General features: G+C 44.1%; 1 protein-coding gene across 4 annotated transcripts in view; it reads left to right on the forward strand.

The window, feature by feature from the left end:
* utrn (utrophin) overlaps nt 1-17,628 on the forward strand; it is a 173,565-nt gene that overhangs the window by 126,113 nt on the left and 29,824 nt on the right. For all 4 annotated transcript variants that reach the window (XM_084001333.1, XM_084001335.1, XM_084001334.1 and 1 more), the window contains 6 exons: nt 4,324-4,385; nt 5,996-6,070; nt 8,930-9,131; nt 11,467-11,552; nt 13,054-13,211; nt 16,537-16,703. In XM_084001333.1, coding sequence (XP_083857459.1) covers nt 4,324-4,385; nt 5,996-6,070; nt 8,930-9,131; nt 11,467-11,552; nt 13,054-13,211; nt 16,537-16,703 — 750 coding nt within the window. The remainder of the gene's footprint in view (nt 1-4,323; nt 4,386-5,995; nt 6,071-8,929; nt 9,132-11,466; nt 11,553-13,053; nt 13,212-16,536; nt 16,704-17,628) is intronic.

The following is a 17,628-nucleotide window of genomic DNA, read 5'->3' on the forward strand; positions in this document are numbered from 1 at the left end:
CATGCAACGAACCTGCATCCTCCCACTCGCACAAACAAAGCAGCTGTGCACAAGGGCATTTGCACACCAACAATACACACAACTGCATTTAGACACACAAAGATTTACACTCACACACTGGCAAAAGAGACACACACACACACACACACACACCCAAAGATGCATATGAATGGTGCCAAGCTGAAACTTGCAAACCAAATGCACACGCCACATGTTGTGTCGATGCCTCTAGGATGGTTGGACTAGTAGGTTTTCCCTCTCCATGGCGGCTTTGCCACCCAACCCCATGTCGCCTCTCAGAAATGGATGGCAAAGAATCTCTGCTTTCACTTGAGCCACAGTGCATGGCGTTTCCTTCATTTCAAAATGATGGTTTTCATGCGGCACATTGCCCTTTTCCAAATCTCCCTCCACACACAAATACACATGCATGCAGACCCACTTAATTTGCAGCTTGAAAACTGAACTCTAAATCCATCTCCAGGAATAATCATAGGTCGCATTCAGTGCAGTGACATACTTGGGACACCCGCATCAGACTGTGGCACATTCATTTCCTCCAACCTTTCCTCTTCTGCTTCTCCATCTCTTCTCATATGCCGACTCTTTTCTCTGGGCTGACAAAGGGCCCGTGATTAAAACTGCGCCTTGTCCACCCCCTGTAGAGAGGAGTTCAAGCGACATATTGGGGAGGGAAATCAAATGGCTTCACACAAGTGTTATGCCAGCAGCCTCATGCTGGTAAACCCCACATGCTGTCCCATTTCACCCATTCGGGCACTTTAGCGAGTCTTAAGGGCTTTCTGGGAGGAAATAAAGCACGACTGAATCCCTGTAAAGTTTGGAGATCGTCGCCCTCACATTCCACTGCTTTTCTGGTTCGAACTGTCTCTTTGTGTTTTTGTCAGAAAATGTTTGGCTGCAGGGAAGTCTTGTGTGCGGTTGGTTGTTCCTAGCAGAGCTGACAGCCTTCATATATACTGTACATGGCTGGACAATGTGCATCCCTTCCTCAGGATTAAGAAGTTTTAAAAGGAGTCCCAAGTTTGAACTGTATATCAAAAGCAGGATACTGATACTGATGGGAGCGAGGAGGTTCATTTTTGAAAGAGCAAAAAAAAAAAAAAAGAGAGAGACAGAAGAGGAGAGGTGAGAGCCAGAAAGAGACACAAGTCAGGTGGTGAACGCCGGCACTTATCACCTGTCAGAGACACTTTGTGAGATGTCTGGCAGGTTGCTGTCACCAGGAAAAGTCCCTTAAATCTCCCCTTTGCTTATTCAGATATTTAACTAATTCTGTCTCTTCGGATACCCAGATACGCTAGTAATCATTCATCTGCACGCTCATGATTATTCATGGCGGCCCCTGAATGTTTGACAGTGACAAACTCCCGGCAGCAAAGAGAAGTGTTGTGCAGATGCGTTGGCTGGTTTGCAGCCAACTGTTTGATGGGATAGATTCGCCCTTTTGGCCCCACGGGGCAGGACGGGGTGAATGTATCCCAGAGGGATTTTGTCATTTACATTTTTGCTCTTTTGCTGAGCAAAGGTAACATTTATTATTTTGTCCTTTTTGTATGAGCAACAGCAACGCAGGCATAGTTGCTACTTAGTAATGGGGAAATGTGGTTATGGGATATTATGATGCAACACAGACAAAGTGAATAATTAGCAAAACCACTTTAACCTTCCACTGGACTGTAGCAGCTGGGAATGGCACTTCCACACAGCAAACGTCATAGGAAATACCAATTATTTTTGATAAGCGTAATTGTTATCGTGATGATCTGTTAGTGTAAGAGGGTCAGACTGGATTCAACTGCCTGCTCCTGTTGCCCGTTCAGACAGAAATCTCATAAAAAAATGTCTTGCAAAAGGTTATTTTTCCCACTCATGGTTCCCCAGTGGCTACATAAATTTCATCCCTCTCTGCCTGCCGCAGTATCCCCCTCTGTGACCCCATTTCATTCGCTGATTCTTACTGTGGATGTCATTAAATGATGTTTATGAAGGGAAATGTCACACGCATTACATAAGACCCAAGTGGCTGCATCCCCAGACAGACTCGCTCACAGTGAGCCACCTCCGGAAAAATCAGGACAACCTGAAAAGAGATATGTTAATTGGCCTGTTTTCGTTTTTGTTTGTTTTGAATTCAAAGAGGATTGGAAGACACATGACCAAGGAAAGTATTGTCGGTTCTCTCAAATACAGAGACAAGTGGGCCGAATTTAGCCCAGCAGTCGATCCTGGTTCCTTTTTCAATTATATTTTCATCTATAAAATGTGAAGAAGAGTCTAACGTATTCATGTTTAAGTTCTGAGAAGAGCAGTTCTTCAGATTTTCTGACCAAATATTCACTTCACATTGATACAAACCAGAGAAAAGCAGCAAATCATCTCATCTAAAAAGGTCATCGTTTTCCTGTTTTCATTTCAGCACCACATGTGTCCTTGACTGACTGTGGAGGTTTGGTTGGTTGCTTTCACACCTCACCTGTTTGGTTCAGTGAAAAGGAAACCTGCTGTGTTTGACCTTTCGATTCGATTCATTAGCCGTTACGAAAGTCGTCAGTCGTCACCGGTCTCAGACATTTGGAGCCATGAGTTCAAGCTTACGGCTCTTGAGCACAAACCTGATTATAGATACAAAAGCAGCCTCATAAGCACCACTGTGCTGAGATGGATCTCCAAGAAACTCTCACATATCTGCCAAAAAATCTCAGTTTGCATCCCCTGCTCTTTAATATATTCTGATGCCTGTCCCCTATGGATATTTCCCACAGTGTTATCTAAACTGTAGCAGCTTTGTAGTAAATGTGTCATCAGTTTTTTCCTCTTGCAGGACAATAAAAAATAGCTCAGGCATTACAAAGGGAATTCAATGAGGGGGACAGCGCTGAGGACAGTTGGACCTGACAATTCAGTTGTCCTCATTATGGCATTCATGAGCTGGTGGATATAAGCACAAGCTGCCCAGTCCTTTTGAAGTAAATGCAGCCTGCCTTGCTGATGTGTGTGCACATGGATTCGATACAGATTTATGTTGTGATTGCACATCGCATCGTTGTACTGGCTCGGTCTTGTCCGTGATGTGCCCGTCTACACATGAATGACAAAAAACGTTTTCGGGGTGATAGCTGTCAGCCAATGGTTTCCTCATGAGTATCCGGTATTCCTGTCGTTATGTGTTTGTGTGAAGCAAATATCAGCAAATCCCCCGACTGTCTGACTGCTGTCCATGCAGCCAAGCCCTTTGTTGCCCATTTACATAAAAACACAAGCCTGTCCCCCCAAGAACAGGGACGTCCAGGCATGTGCAGGGGTGCGAAAGTCGTTGAATACAGATGAACGAACGCGTGCGGACGAGCAGGGGCTTCCGTCGTCCTCTTTGCCACCTCAGTTTACTGTCAGCACTCGACTCCACTTCCTGCCGCCTGTCAGCAGAGAGCGAGCCGTCACAGAGACCACAGGGGACCCACTGCCTTCAAAAAAAAAAAAAAAAAAAAAAAACACCTTCCAGAAATCTTCTCAAATATTCCACACAGATCTGAGTGCAGCTTCTGACAGCCAGGCGCCTTCTTGAAATATACACACAGAGGAGCCACAACACGGCCAGCAGAGCTCAAATAGATGTACTGATTGGCAGCTGCAGCCTGAGAAGAGCCAGATCCTTTGCTGTGCGATGTGCGGATGAAACTATGTGTGATTGACTTTAGCACAGTTTGTATTTTATTTATATTCGTAGTGTTGGTTTTTCTTTACATTTAGTTTGTTATTGTTTTGTATGTGAGTGCGAGGCTTCTCTTTGAACTAGAAATGTAAGTGGGGAGTTGAGACTTGGTCCCCTTACATTTATCTCCCATGGTTTTTTTGTGTGGAAAAGACAGATGCCAGGGCGATGATAGGGATTCACAGCATGTGGCCATTTGTGTGTGTGTGTCTTTTCTCGCGGTTTCATTCTGGGGACTTACAGTTGTCATTTATGATTTGTGGAGGACTCTGCCCCCAGTTTGTGTGCGCTATGAAAAGAGTTGGTAATAAAGCAATCCACAGTGTTCGTACATGTCAAATAGTGGTGACGATAATAGTGATGTAAGCTTGCGCGTTCATTCTGACACATTTGTGTTTACCAGTGTTATTTTGAAGGTGAATCTTTTTCAATCACTGTGTTTTTCTTTCTTCTGTGATAATCCTTGAAAGTATGTATGTGTGTGTGTTGAAGTCAGCGATTCTTGTTCCTGTTTGTGTGTCAGAATATGTGTTCTTTTTTTATTTTTTTTCAAGTCTAATGGTTCTCTCTCTCTTTTTGTGGTTTTTCAGTCACCAGACACAGACAACCTGCTGGGACCATCCAAAGATGACAGAGCTCTACCAGTCACTCGGTAGGAAACAATCACAGTCTCTATTGTTGTCTTAAATGTCATAGGTTATATTTTCAGAAGTAAAAAAGGTTGGTTCGCATAAATGTTGTATTTTGGTCCATTTCCTTTGTGGTGCTCCAGGTTTTAAAAACAATGTCAGCTCAAAGAATCAACAGGATCCAGACATTGTGTTCCTCAATCGCTCTGGTTGCTCCACAAATGACATTGTCAATGTCAATCTCTGCTGTCGACTGTTTTTATGGCATTTCTGATGTAAAAAGTTTCAGAACAAACTTTTCACTACAAATACATTGTCCAGAGTAATGGTTCTGCTGATTGTGAAAAAGAGATGCCGCTGAATTTCTTTTGTGTCTCTGCACCGACATTGTTGTTTTCACGTTGCCAGTCCATCCTGTTCTTATCGATCCAGCGCCAGTGTGACAGAAACTTTTCAAACTTGGTGCAAACGCTCAAAGATTAGAACAGATTAGACTGTGGTGGTCATAGGTCAAAGGTCAAGGTTGTTGTGGCCTTGTGAATGCGACATCTCAGTATCGCCTGGAGGGATTTTCCACCAAATTTGGCACAAAATTCCTCTTGTGGTGGATCAAAGGTCAAAGTTCAAGGTCACTGGGATCTTAAGTTCTTGTAAATGTGACATATCAGAGAGGGAATTTTATTACCTCAGGCACATCGTAACGCTTTTGGCCATACCTCACAAATTCATATGACCGTCACCACATTTCCTTCAACTTGGCCGGTCGGCAGAGGCAAACAACCGCGAGGTGGTAATTCTAGTTTTAGGTAATCTGTCAATGCCCTGAGCATCACATATTTTCAGAACGTGGGCAACTAAACTCAAAACTATCTACATGGCCAGACGACTAAAGCCTGTTTCATGGCGGTTAACTGGTCTTTTAAAGGACTGGGGGCACATTTCAGAAAAGCAATCTGGGAGCACCACTTACACTCAAGATCACAAATGGCGGCAGCGGCGAATGATTGTCACACACAAAATTAACTTGAGAGGAAATTATTTCATGTTGCAAAATTGCAACTTGGATGTTGTAATTTGGTGAAATGAGCTTCTGGTGTTATGAAGGCTGAGCTCTGGTGAGGGATCAGCTCCATCCCGCACATCTAGTATTCCTCACTTGTCTCGTTAGTTTGTGTTTTACATTTTACTCGATGAAAATTGCACCCTGATCTTTTTCCCACTCTCCCAACACCAGACTAATATCCATATGCGTGTCCGTGTCCCTGTGGGGCGGCCAGTATATCTGTTCTTTAATGAGCAACTGGATAAGTAATAAGCTGTGAAACTTTGGGAGCGTTTGCTGTAGGCCAGCAGCTCAACAAATAGCACCAGCCCCCACTGAGACAGAACTCACTAACCTAATTACACAGTCCACATTGCCCACCCGCACCAACACCACCTCCACCGCCCTTCCCCCTCGGTCATCTCCATACACAATAACTAACAGGAAGCCCGGTTTTTCATTGTTGACACAAGTCCTGCTCGTGTTGCCCACTAGGCGAATTTTTGTTGCACTTTGTTTTCTGATTTTCTGCCTCCGTTTTCTTTTTTGTCTGTCTACCTTTCATCTCACTGTCTCCATCCCTGCCTGTAGCGGACTTGAACAATGTGAGATTCTCAGCATACCGAACAGCCATGAAGATCCGCAGACTACAGAAAGCACTGTGTTGTAAGTAAGACGCACACACACGCACACAAACACAAACACACACACAGACACACCTTAATACCTACAGTCCTGGTCCATTTCTTTTGAAGTCTGGGTGCAGCGAGGGGATGCAGTAATGATTTGAAGCTTTGCCAGATGCTGTGCCAGAACAACACGGCTATTTTGGCTTTAAAACCGCAGCACACACTGAGTCGGTGTGTGTGTGTGCATGTGTATGTGCAGCTGGTGCTTGTATTACGCCTGTTGAGCAAAGCCTCATTTGGCGTGCGCAGGTGGGATTTTTTTAGCCTGTACTTTTTTTTTTTTTTCCTTTTTTAACATTTTTGACAAAACACCAGAGCTGCTGTTTTCTTGTTTATAATGAATGCTTTTGATAAAGGCAGCTATTACTGACAGTCTCAGGCGGCCATCAACCCTTGTCTGCACACACACACACACACACACACTTCTACGCAGACTGCAGGTATGTGCAGACTCCACCCTTGTGGGCCGGCACCGGCACAGTGTTAATAATGGTGACAAATGTTAACTATTATCCAGCTGGTGACACTATAATAGCAACGCACACTGCTCATTTACATCCCGCTGTTTGTAGGAAGTTTTGTTCTGTGTGCCTCGTCTGATGTAGGTGTGTGAGTGCAGCTCGAGACGTGTGTGTGTGTACCTGTATAATCGTGGGTATCAAAGTGTGTTATTGTGTTTGTTGGTTGTTAATGAGTTTGAGTGATGTAGGCGTTTTAGTTTGCGATCTCATATTGCCTCTCTGATCGCATGCGTGTGTTTGTGACGGGAATGCATTAGCCTGAGTGATTTCGACTAGGGGCACTGCAATTCAATTTCATCCATTAGATTAGAACAGTCCCAAAACTGACTGTGTGTGTGTTTGTGAGTGTGTGTTTGTGTGTGTGTGTGATCACAGTCACAGCAGAAGGATCAGTAGTTATTAGTTATGAGCCTGGATTCATATGGAATCTTTGCTTGGAGACCTGAGTGTGCTGCGTGAATGTGTGCGACTGTGTGTATACATGGTGAATCATGCACCCACACACACACTCACACTCACACACACATACACACACACTAACAAACATGACAGGGATACTATAAAACGGCTAATTGGGTTAAGTCTGTGCCAGGGGGTTGGAGAGGCACAAATGAGCTTGCATGGCACCCCGCTAATGTGCCACTGCCCCACAGCGTCATATCTGCATTTGTAGTGAGAAGAAGTAAAGTTTTTGCTTTCTGACAGCACCACTGCCCCCACTGTGTGCTTCCTCCACATGGATACACCACAGTAATTAGTTCTGTCTGGGGCGCAGGGGGGGTAGCATAAGGCAATGAGGGGCCATGGAGGGGGTAAGTGATGGGGCAAATGAGGAGATTAAGTGAGGAGAGGAGGTGAGCGCAGGCTTAAATTTTGTCAGGGGAGGATGTGGAGACGGAACCGAGAGTTCATACATCATAAAAACCTGGATTATACAGTACTCAATGATTCAGCCTCCTGTGTTTTAATATTTGTTGGATAATACTCGACTACAACGATAGAATAACCAGATGTAGAAAACACACATAATGACTAAATCAAATAAGTTAATAAACCTTCTGCCACCTTGAGCTGTCGACATGTTTTGAACTCATTCAGGATCAAGTGGTTTCTACTGGACCTTTAATAAACCACTAATTACTGTAGGAGTCAAATCAGGATCTGAGTTGTTAGGTCTGAAGATTCACATTAAAACACTGTCTCCCAAAAGCATATGATCTATTGATCCAAGCCATGTTTTGAATATGCAGCACATTCACTTTTAGTTAAGTTATTTCATCCCAAATCTGTTCTTCAAGACTTCAAGGAGCATCAGTATCATGATATGAGACAGGATTTTTTTTTTTTTTTTTGCTTATTTGGGGAAAATAATATTTTAGGAGTCAATAAGAGACTGGGGAGTTTTCAGTCTTCAAACACTATAAACACCACAGCTTTTCACACCACTGACCGTGTGTGTGTGTGTGTGTGTGTGTTTGTACGTGTGAATGGCTCTATCTGCGGCGCAACAGCTGCTGAGAGCGTCTCATATTTTATCTGTTTCTATTCCTCTGCTTTGTCACGCTGTGTTATGTGTTTGTATGTGTGTGTGTGTGTGTGTGTTTATGCAGCTGGCGACTCTGTTTATTAGTGTTGTGCCAAACAGGACCATCAGCCTGTTCTGTGAAATCCTCTCTCTCTGTTTTCCTCTCTATCTTAAGATACATAAGGAAAGGCTCAAGTATAGGAGGCGATGGAAGTATAATTGAGATATTGATATAAATATAACTTTCTCTTTTTCTTCTGTCATTGAAGATGTGGCCAACAAATTAAATTAGAAGAAACTGGGACTGATCTCAGTCTGCCTCTCTTACATTTTCTCATTTGTCCTTCTCTGTTCAGATTTCTCTCTCGCATTAATATTTTACCACAGTGATCAGTCAGCTCTGTCTATGCTCTCCTCAGACGTCCCCACTTGGTTGTTTTGAACTATTTCGGACAAAATATCAGTCAAGTCTGCAGTTTTTAAAGTGCCTCTATGAATAGTCTGCTACTGAAAGCTCAGTGAACAAGAAGGAAGGGTTACTAATGGTTCTAACTTGTTCTTTCTTTCTCTGCCTGTCCCCCTCTTCTATTCTCCCCTTATGGGATTTCTTGTTCTTCTTTAACTTTGTTTCTGCTGTCTGTTCTTGTTAACCTTTGTCTGCTCGCCTCCCCTCTTCGCTTCCACTTCTTCCTCCCAATAATTGTCCCTGCTGTCTCCTCCCTGTTTCTCTCTCTGCTGTCCCCTATTTTTTTCCCTTTTTCGTCTAACTCCTCTCCTCCCCCACCTGCAGTGGACCTGCTGGACCTCAGCGTGGCCCAGAACACCTTCGAGCAGCACAAACTCACCAACAACAATCAGCTGCTGTCCGTTCCCGACGTCATCAACTGCCTGACGTCCATCTACGACGGGCTGGAGCAGGAGCACAAAGACCTGGTCAACGTGCCGCTGTGTGTCGACATGTGTCTCAACTGGCTGCTCAACGTTTACGACACGTACGTACGACATCTGCTTTGCATTCAGGGCGAAGGATCATCCATCCAGCACCAATTTGTAATTTTTTTTCTTTTACAAAATTGTGGAACTGCATGTTGATACCTGCAGCCTGGCCTCATGAGAATTAAATTCTAATGTGCTTTCTTGTTTATATAGTGAAACATGTTCTACAAAATATAGTGTATAAAATTAAATCAAATCAGATTGGATGAAAGCAGCAGAACTGAGGCTTCTCTATGCTCTTGAATTTTCCAATCCATCTTTGTTGGTCTTGTCTATGCATAATGATTATGCTTTACATATTTACACACTCATACTCGTATATTCCTTATTTTCGGATGTTGTCCTCATGCCATACACATCACCGAGAGCTCTGCTTGGCATACAAATTGCTGTTACACACCATGTTTGTTTGGGAATAGAAATACAGAGGCACATGTGCAAATATGCTCTGCGCTGGCCTGAAAAGCACAAACATACAGTTCTCTCTGTTTAATCACATGTGTGTTCACATGCTGTAAAAACCACCGTGCTTACTGCTCTGAACATTGTTTGAGGAGACACAGAAAAGGCAATTACAGTCTCACCAGCAAAAATAAAGCCATAGGAACACACACACATTTCAATGTTCTTCTCTTTCCAACCACATAATGATTTTCTGTCACTGCAGGTGCATTTAATTCAGATCTACACTGAACTAAATGCATATAGACATACTGTATACATAGCGGGAAGAAAAGTGAACCCTTTGGAATTAAATTCAAATATGGTCAGATCCTAAAACACACAATAACTTGCTGTGTAGCTTGAAACTAGTTCACAAACCTGGAGTTCAGCCAGTGAAACCAGACTGGAGGTTCAGGTCAGCGTAGCTTTGATTTATAAAAACAAAAACAAACAAACAGAAAAAACCCAAACATTTTTAGTTTTCTGTTCACAAGAAGCATCTGCTGGTGTGAACCAGACGTCTCAAAAAAAAAGAAAAAAAAGCATCAAAGATAGTTGATTCGCATGAAGCTGAAAGGGTTAGAAAGTTGTCTGAGAGAGTTCAGATATTCAGTCCTCAGTCTGACAAAACTGTCTAGAAATGGAGACGATTTAGTTCTGTGTCTCCTGCTCTGAGGAGAAATGGGCTCCCCGCTAAGATGACTCCAAAAGCACAACACAGAGTGATCTGTGAGGTAAAAGTGTAACAGCTAAAGTTTTGAAGGAGTCATTGGAGCTGGTTAACATTTCTGTTCATCATTCTGTATCATGGAGCATCCCCGCAATAGTTTGCCAAAGGAGCAGCTTGACACTTTACAACACTACTGGGAAATGGGAAATGTTTTGAGGACTGATGAAGATAAGGTTGAGAACTTGCAGCTCTGTATATGGTGCAAAAAAAGGGCACTGCATTGAAAACATCAACCCAAAGGTGACGCTGGGGGGAGGAGGTGCTCTGCTGCCCCAGAGCCTGGGCCAAGTTTATAAGGTCTCTTGCAGGATAATGTCAGGGTGTGTGTCCACCTGCTGAGGCCCAGTCAAAGCTGCAGCAGGACAATCACCCTAAACATCAAAGTAAACCTACTACGGAGTGACTTCAAAGAAACAAAATCCACCTGCTGGAGTGGGCCGGTCAGAGCCCAGAACTTAATCCAGTAGAGATGCAGTGGAAATGACCTGAAGAGAGATTTTCACACCAGACATCATCCTCAAAATATAGCTGATCTGAGGCGGTTTTGTTGGGAGACTGCTCTGAAATTCCTCCTGAACATTGTGCACATCTAATTTGCTGCAACTAGAGGAGCATGTTTGAGTTTATTGCTGCCAAAGGAGATTCCACCGGTTATTGAGTCCAAGGGTTCGCTTACTTTTTCCACCACGCTGTGAAAGCTTAATGTCTTTTCAACAGAGACTCAGGCTAGTCGAAGTCTATGATTATAGCATTTGTGTGTTTTCGGCGTTAGCACATCGTGTTTGTCCAGACTTGATGATCAGATCACATTTCAATGAACAATAACAATAAAAACCGGGTTGTTCCAAAGTGTAAGGTAACTCTATTTGTACCAGGAGGTAGATTCAGGTTACAGCTAGTGAGAGGGCTTACTCCACACAGACAAAAACATTCAGGATTTAGCACATAATGAGCATAATAAAATCTCAACCAATGATGACAGATGAAAGTGCAGTGATGCATCCTATCGAAGGACAGGGGATCAAGAAATAAGTTAATAACATAGTGTTGACACTTTTTCTTGGCACTGCATAAGAACACAAACCCACAGTAAATGTAATGACTCATTGCCACTGTGTGTGTGTGTGTGTGTATGTATGTGTGTGTGGGCTCTGCAGTGGTCGTAGTGGGAAGATCCGCATCCTGTCCATGAAGATCGGCCTGCTCTCTCTCGCCAAGGGACACCTGGAGGAGAAATACAAATGTAAGTGCCAATGAGAAAAGTAAGATATCTGCCGACGCACACACATAACACTGCAACAGGCCAATATGTGGCGAGTCCATCCCATACCGCTCCGGCACGACCGTAATCCCACCAGCATTAATCAGACCCAGCAGAAAGCAGGAGAGAAAGGTGGAGAACGGGTCGTCTAATTGGATGAGAGACCTCCTACGCGTTCCCCCTGTTCTTTATTTCATTTTCCATTCTGATTTATTTTGAGGATTAGGGAGCGTGAATATAGGCTTGCTGCACTGGGAGGAGGCTCATTTTGGTTTCTCGCTCGGTGTTTTCTGCTCCTTTATCTCTCTCTTGTCTATCTGCCTCTGCTGTCACTGCTCACACCATTGTTCATCTGTCTAACTGTGCCACTTTGTCTTCTGTCCTATCTTACTTACTCTTGCTTCCCTTCGTTTCTCCCCCCTCCTCCCCCCCTCTCCTCTCTCCCCTCCTCTGTCTCTTGCCATGGCATGGTCTCCATCCCTGAGCCTATTCGTTCCACTGGCAGTTTCTATTAGCCTGAGAAGGGTATCAAGCACGGTTGATTGCATCCTTCCTCCTCTACTCCTTTAGAGTGTCATTGTCTGTCAGTCGCATGTATATAGCTGCACAGCAACACACACACACACACACGCACACACACACCTAACCAGGCATGGTGCTATTTGATGCTTGTTTGACAGTTGCATATGTCAAATGTAATCTTGTTTCAGGAAAGTAGCATGTTGGAGATGTGGGGGTTGATCAGAAGGATGACATAAGAAGTTTGTGGGGAAAAAGGAGGTTGTGAACACATGTCGCGACTGGTGCATATTGTTGCATATTCTCCACTTACACACACACACACACACACACACATGTGTCCGCTCACATACACACATACATAACAGGGCATGGCATCAGGGCCCGGCCTCACGCTGAGATCAAAGTCAGCTGTAAGCAGAGCAGAAAGACCTGTCATGCCCCCCCCCCCCCCCCCCCCCCCCCCCTCCCTCTCTTCTTTCTCCACATTACCCTCTCTGCTCTCGTTGCACAGTTTGTGCATGAGCTCTGAAGATGTTTCGTAACTTAATCTGAAAGAGATAACGCCGGAGACGGGCCCCGCTGGACGAAGGCTGCGTGCCACCGGGCAGGTGTCCACGTCCAGAGCAGCTCTGTCAGTCTTTTCTGCGAACGTGGTGGAGAGCTGGACGCAGGGAGGAAGAGATTAGAGGAGAAAGAGCCTGGCATGCAAGGAATAAGGCAGAAAGATTAAAAATGTATCTTCTCCCTCATGTCCTCACTTCTACCTCACACCCACATATACTCACGCTATCACTTTCTCTCCCACTCGCTGCTATTATTCTGTTATTCTTTCTTCTTCTACATCTATTTATGCTGTTATCTTTTTATTTTAAACATCACCCACATGCTTGTGTCTCTTTTTCTCACTCCCTCTTTCTCTTTTTCTCCTTCCTTTTGTCTCCCTATGCCCTCCCACCCCCAGACCTCTTCAGCCAGGTAGCGTCGGCAGGCGACACCTGTGACCAGAGGCAGCTGGGTCTGCTGCTTCACGAAGCCATCCAGATCCCGAGGCAGCTGGGGGAGGTGGCCGCCTTCGGAGGCTCCAACATCGAACCCAGCGTCCGCAGCTGCTTCCAGCACGTATGTTCACACACAAACACAAACACACACCAGCATCCAGTGTGCATCAGACACATCCACATTGAATAAGTAAAGAAGCTTGGGATCGGGGGTTTTTTTTCACACTCTTGAGTAATCGCATAATATCATTAATACTGGACGGATTACTGACAAAAAAAAAAAAAAAAAACGGATGCATGATTAACAATTCACATGAAAATCCGTCATAATAAATTCATGTCAGTCTTAACATATTTTCACCCAAAGGCAGTGTCAGATTTAATGACCAAAATTTGTTCTCAACTGGAAAAAAAAGTATTAATTACAGAAAAAAATTGCATCTTGATGTAGTAGGAGCTAATTAAAAGCTCACAAATCTGGCCCAAACAGAGCAAATCAAGACTTTTGGACAAACCCAAAACTTGACCTACAGTTCACATTTCTGTTTCTCATTTAGTCGTCGCTTGGAAAAACAAATTGTAGCATATCTTGATTTTCTGGGGGATTGTTGGTTGTGCAGTCTGTTGGTAAGCAGGATTCCCACTGCCCTTGTTAAACTTCTTTTCTCTGAGCCTTAGCTTCTTAAAAAAGATGCTGTTTGTTGTTGTTTTTGGGAGTAGGGTTCTTCCTAGGTTATGTACAATGTTTGCTGTGTGCACTTGCAGTATACAGTATATATGGATTAGGTTTATCCCCGAGGAGAAATCGATCCTTCTGCTAATACACATCCCTAGTACCTAATGTAGCCTATAATATAAAGTCTCAGTGTCTGCTGTAACTAAACAGGTAACTGCCAGATGTTCAGAATAGTCACTCTGGCAACTTTCCTGATAACAGTAATCACTTCTGTAATAGATGATGTTTTGTGATGCATCTTCCCCAAATCTAATCGTCATTAAACACCTCGGTCCCCTTCCACATTTCCCAGCCATCTACCACCTGCTTCTGTCAATGCTGTAAAACAAAAAAGCTTTAATATTTAAGCTCTGCTGACCAACCATGAAGCCTGGAATGGCCTCTAGGCTTCTGCTGGCTGTCCTCTAGTGTTTTACTGCGTCCAGCTCGCCACTTTTCCCCGGGTTTATCTCTGGACGATACTGGCGTTTAATGATGTCTTCTTCCCCCGGGACCACTGTTTCATTTTTCTCCTTCTTTCTCCCCTGGCTCGTGCTTCAGCAGTCATAAATGGGAGCCAAACATTAAAATTGGGAAGCTATAAATTTCACTGATTTCCTGTGCCGCACCTCCCAAAATAGCAACGTGAGGCAGTTTTAAACTTTGCTTCTCTCTCTCTTTTTTTCCCCCGTTCAAAATAATGCAAAAGGCAATGGGGGTGAACACCTTGCTGCTTTGCCTATAATTCACTCCTTTGATGACTTATTAATACACACACGCGCACACTAGAGAGGCGAGCGCGCAGGAGTACACACACAGTCGCGCGCGCAAATTGCTCACAGACGTGATCATGAATTGCTGTGCCAGCTGTAGTCCAGTTGCTCATTAATCATTCAATCATCAAACCCAAGTTGGCAGATAGAAACCAGGTGCACACACACACACACTCACACTCACACAGACTCACTAATTTACACACAAACACACACACAAGCCCTGTCCCACCTGTGTGTCAGTCTGCCCTGCCAGTGACAGTGCAGTCACCCAGTCCATTTGGTTTAATGGGCTCGTGATGAACGGGTTGCACCGCCATAAATATGGCTCCTTTGCCGTTCCTTTGTGACTCTCCTTCATCTATCCATCCATCCGTCTATATAGTCATCCTCTCAGCCGTCTCTCCCCATTAATTAACCTGGAAGTGCCATAATTCTGCCGTTAGATGGTGGAAGTGGAAGGAGGGAAGGTGACGATGAGACTGATGGAGAAGTGTTCTGATTGTGCAGGGGAAGGTCAGATGGAAGAGTTGAGCACTTTTTGGGATGTCTGCCGGATGAAAGTTTCCTCTGCGGTGTTGTCACTTCTCCACCACAAAACTTAAAGTCCCCTTTTTATCCTCCTAAACCCAATTGACAGACAGCCACACTTTATTAACACTTTTAAGAAATTATAAACTTTTTTAAAGAAATTATAAACTTTTCATGAGACAAGATGAGTAGAAATCTCATTAGCTGTTTGATGTCACCATGTTGGTTTGTAACATTTTTTGGAATATCTGGCGCTCTGAATTCACCAAAGCTTCTTGTTGAATGTTGTTTTTGAAAGCCAGTTGTGAATATTAATTTAGTAAGCCGATCCCTGATCCCACATCTCATGTCAGTATGTGCTTCCTTTTAGTTTGTTTTGCTGCGTGAATAGTAACATTCAGAGGGATATGCTAATAAAATTGAGACACTGTACAGTCTTATACACCTTAAGCTTTGGGAGAGGATCAAGGGAACGTGCTCCCATACACACACACACACACACACACACACACACACACACACACACACACACACACACACACACCATATGTTCTGGATTCCTTTTGATTATTCACTCGTTTTATTTCAAATGTATTCAGCCCTTTGGTGCATTTGTTGCCCTTTTTGTCTGTCAGGGATGATGGAAAGGTCGTCTTTGATTTGTTTAGCGGTAACAACAGCCGTGTCAAAGCCGCTCAACCCGGAGTTGGCTTTTCGAATGGTCTCATGATAATCTGCAGCCGAACAAAGATTCTGCCTCGGTGTATTTCGTTGATGCCGCCGTATCAGGGAATGTTTGTGTCGGTCGATAGGTCGTTTTTAAAAAGGGATGGAAAGTGGATACTAGAAGGTTAGAAATTGTTTCACGATAAGAGCGTTTAGAACAATTGGTAGCTCTGTGCGAGTACAAGTGACATGAATAATTATACCCCCAAAAGTGCAAAGCAGCAGGTAGGAGTTTTTTTTGGTTTTGGTTTTGTTTTTTCCTTGAGCAATGTGGCTAACGGCGCAGTACAGCTCGGGCCATTCACGGCTGGGGGCAGTGAGGGTGTTCAAATCAATGTTTATTGTAAGATATTTCAACCAATAAACATGAGTAAGAGACTCGTAAAAGTTATTTAGTCATGTCCACAATTCAACACCTTAATGTGCCTAAGGGACTCAGTTTAATGTGGATGGTCATCTTCAATTTGCCTGCATCTTTATTAGGCCTCTGGTAACAAGCAAAGAGTTAGAGTCTCCTCTTCATCACAGGGAATGCTGTTGTGCATGTTTCGGTTTCATGCTCATGCCTTTTACAGTTTATTAGCTGTCTTTGTTCAACTTTTATAGAAACTGTAAACTTCACATTGTTTATTGTTTCTAAACTTTTTGATTGACAAAGCTAACCTAATGTTTGTTCCACTGCCTTTTCCCCCCTCGTCCAGGTGACCAACAAGGTGGAGCTGGAGCCCAGGCAGTTTGTGGATTGGATGCGTCTGGAGCCTCAGTCCATGGTCTGGCTTCCTGTGCTGCACCGAGTGGCCGCGGCGGAGACGGCGAAACACCAGGCCAAGTGTAACATCTGCAAGGAGTGTCCTATTGTTGGCTTCAGGTAAACGCACTCATCTGCTCACGTTAGCATTTAATTCGACATTAGTGGAACACTCATAAAAGATGGCGGTGACAAGTATGCAGCACAGAAGACACACACACACACACACACACACATACGCACACACACACACACACATACAGCAAGTGTAGCACTGCTCTGAGTTGTGCTCTCTCCTGGTTGAGCATAAAGGGCAGATCTGCTCTGGAGGGCAGGCATTTATCTAAATGTCAGCGGCTGATACACCACTGACTAAATACCATCCGGAGGTTTACAATGAAACATACACACGTACACTCACAAACAACACAGCCCCTCGTACACACAAACATACACGACACCGCCACATTTACAAAGTTCAGAGGGAGGCGATCACTCGGCAAATATTCTATAACAGACCACCCTCTGATACTCTGAAGGACTCACAATAACCCAGACACACATATATATATATATATATTTTTTTTTTTCTACACAAACACTCTCAATGCTCCCCTTGATTCAATTGGTTCCTGATCAATTACACCTACACAGTAACAACAGGTGAAGAGAAGTCTGTGCCGCTGCTCAACAGCTCCAGTCAATTTTTCATAAAATTCAGTTTTTCACCCACTGGTCGTGCAGGCGGAGGCTTTTTCTGCGGCTGTGGATGGGTTTAACGCCGTGGTAAGTGAAGGAGGGTGGCAGAATTGTCCGCTTCAGATCTGTTGCTTTGCCAGCAGAAAGAGAAATACAGTCAGACATTTGATGAAGCACGCGTCTCCCAGGTTCTGGCATTGATCGATGAGAGAGAGCCAGCGACGGAGGGAGGGAACGGCGGAGGGCGAGAGGGATAGAGGAAGGAAAATGCATAGCAAGCATTTTGTGTGGTCTCGAGACATGATACCAATCGTGTTACACTGGCAGATATTTTTTTCCCCCCTGT

The sequence above is a fragment of the Trachurus trachurus genome (assembly GCF_905171665.1).
Source record: "Trachurus trachurus genome assembly, chromosome: 24".
Lineage (NCBI taxonomy): Eukaryota > Metazoa > Chordata > Actinopteri > Carangiformes > Carangidae > Trachurus > Trachurus trachurus.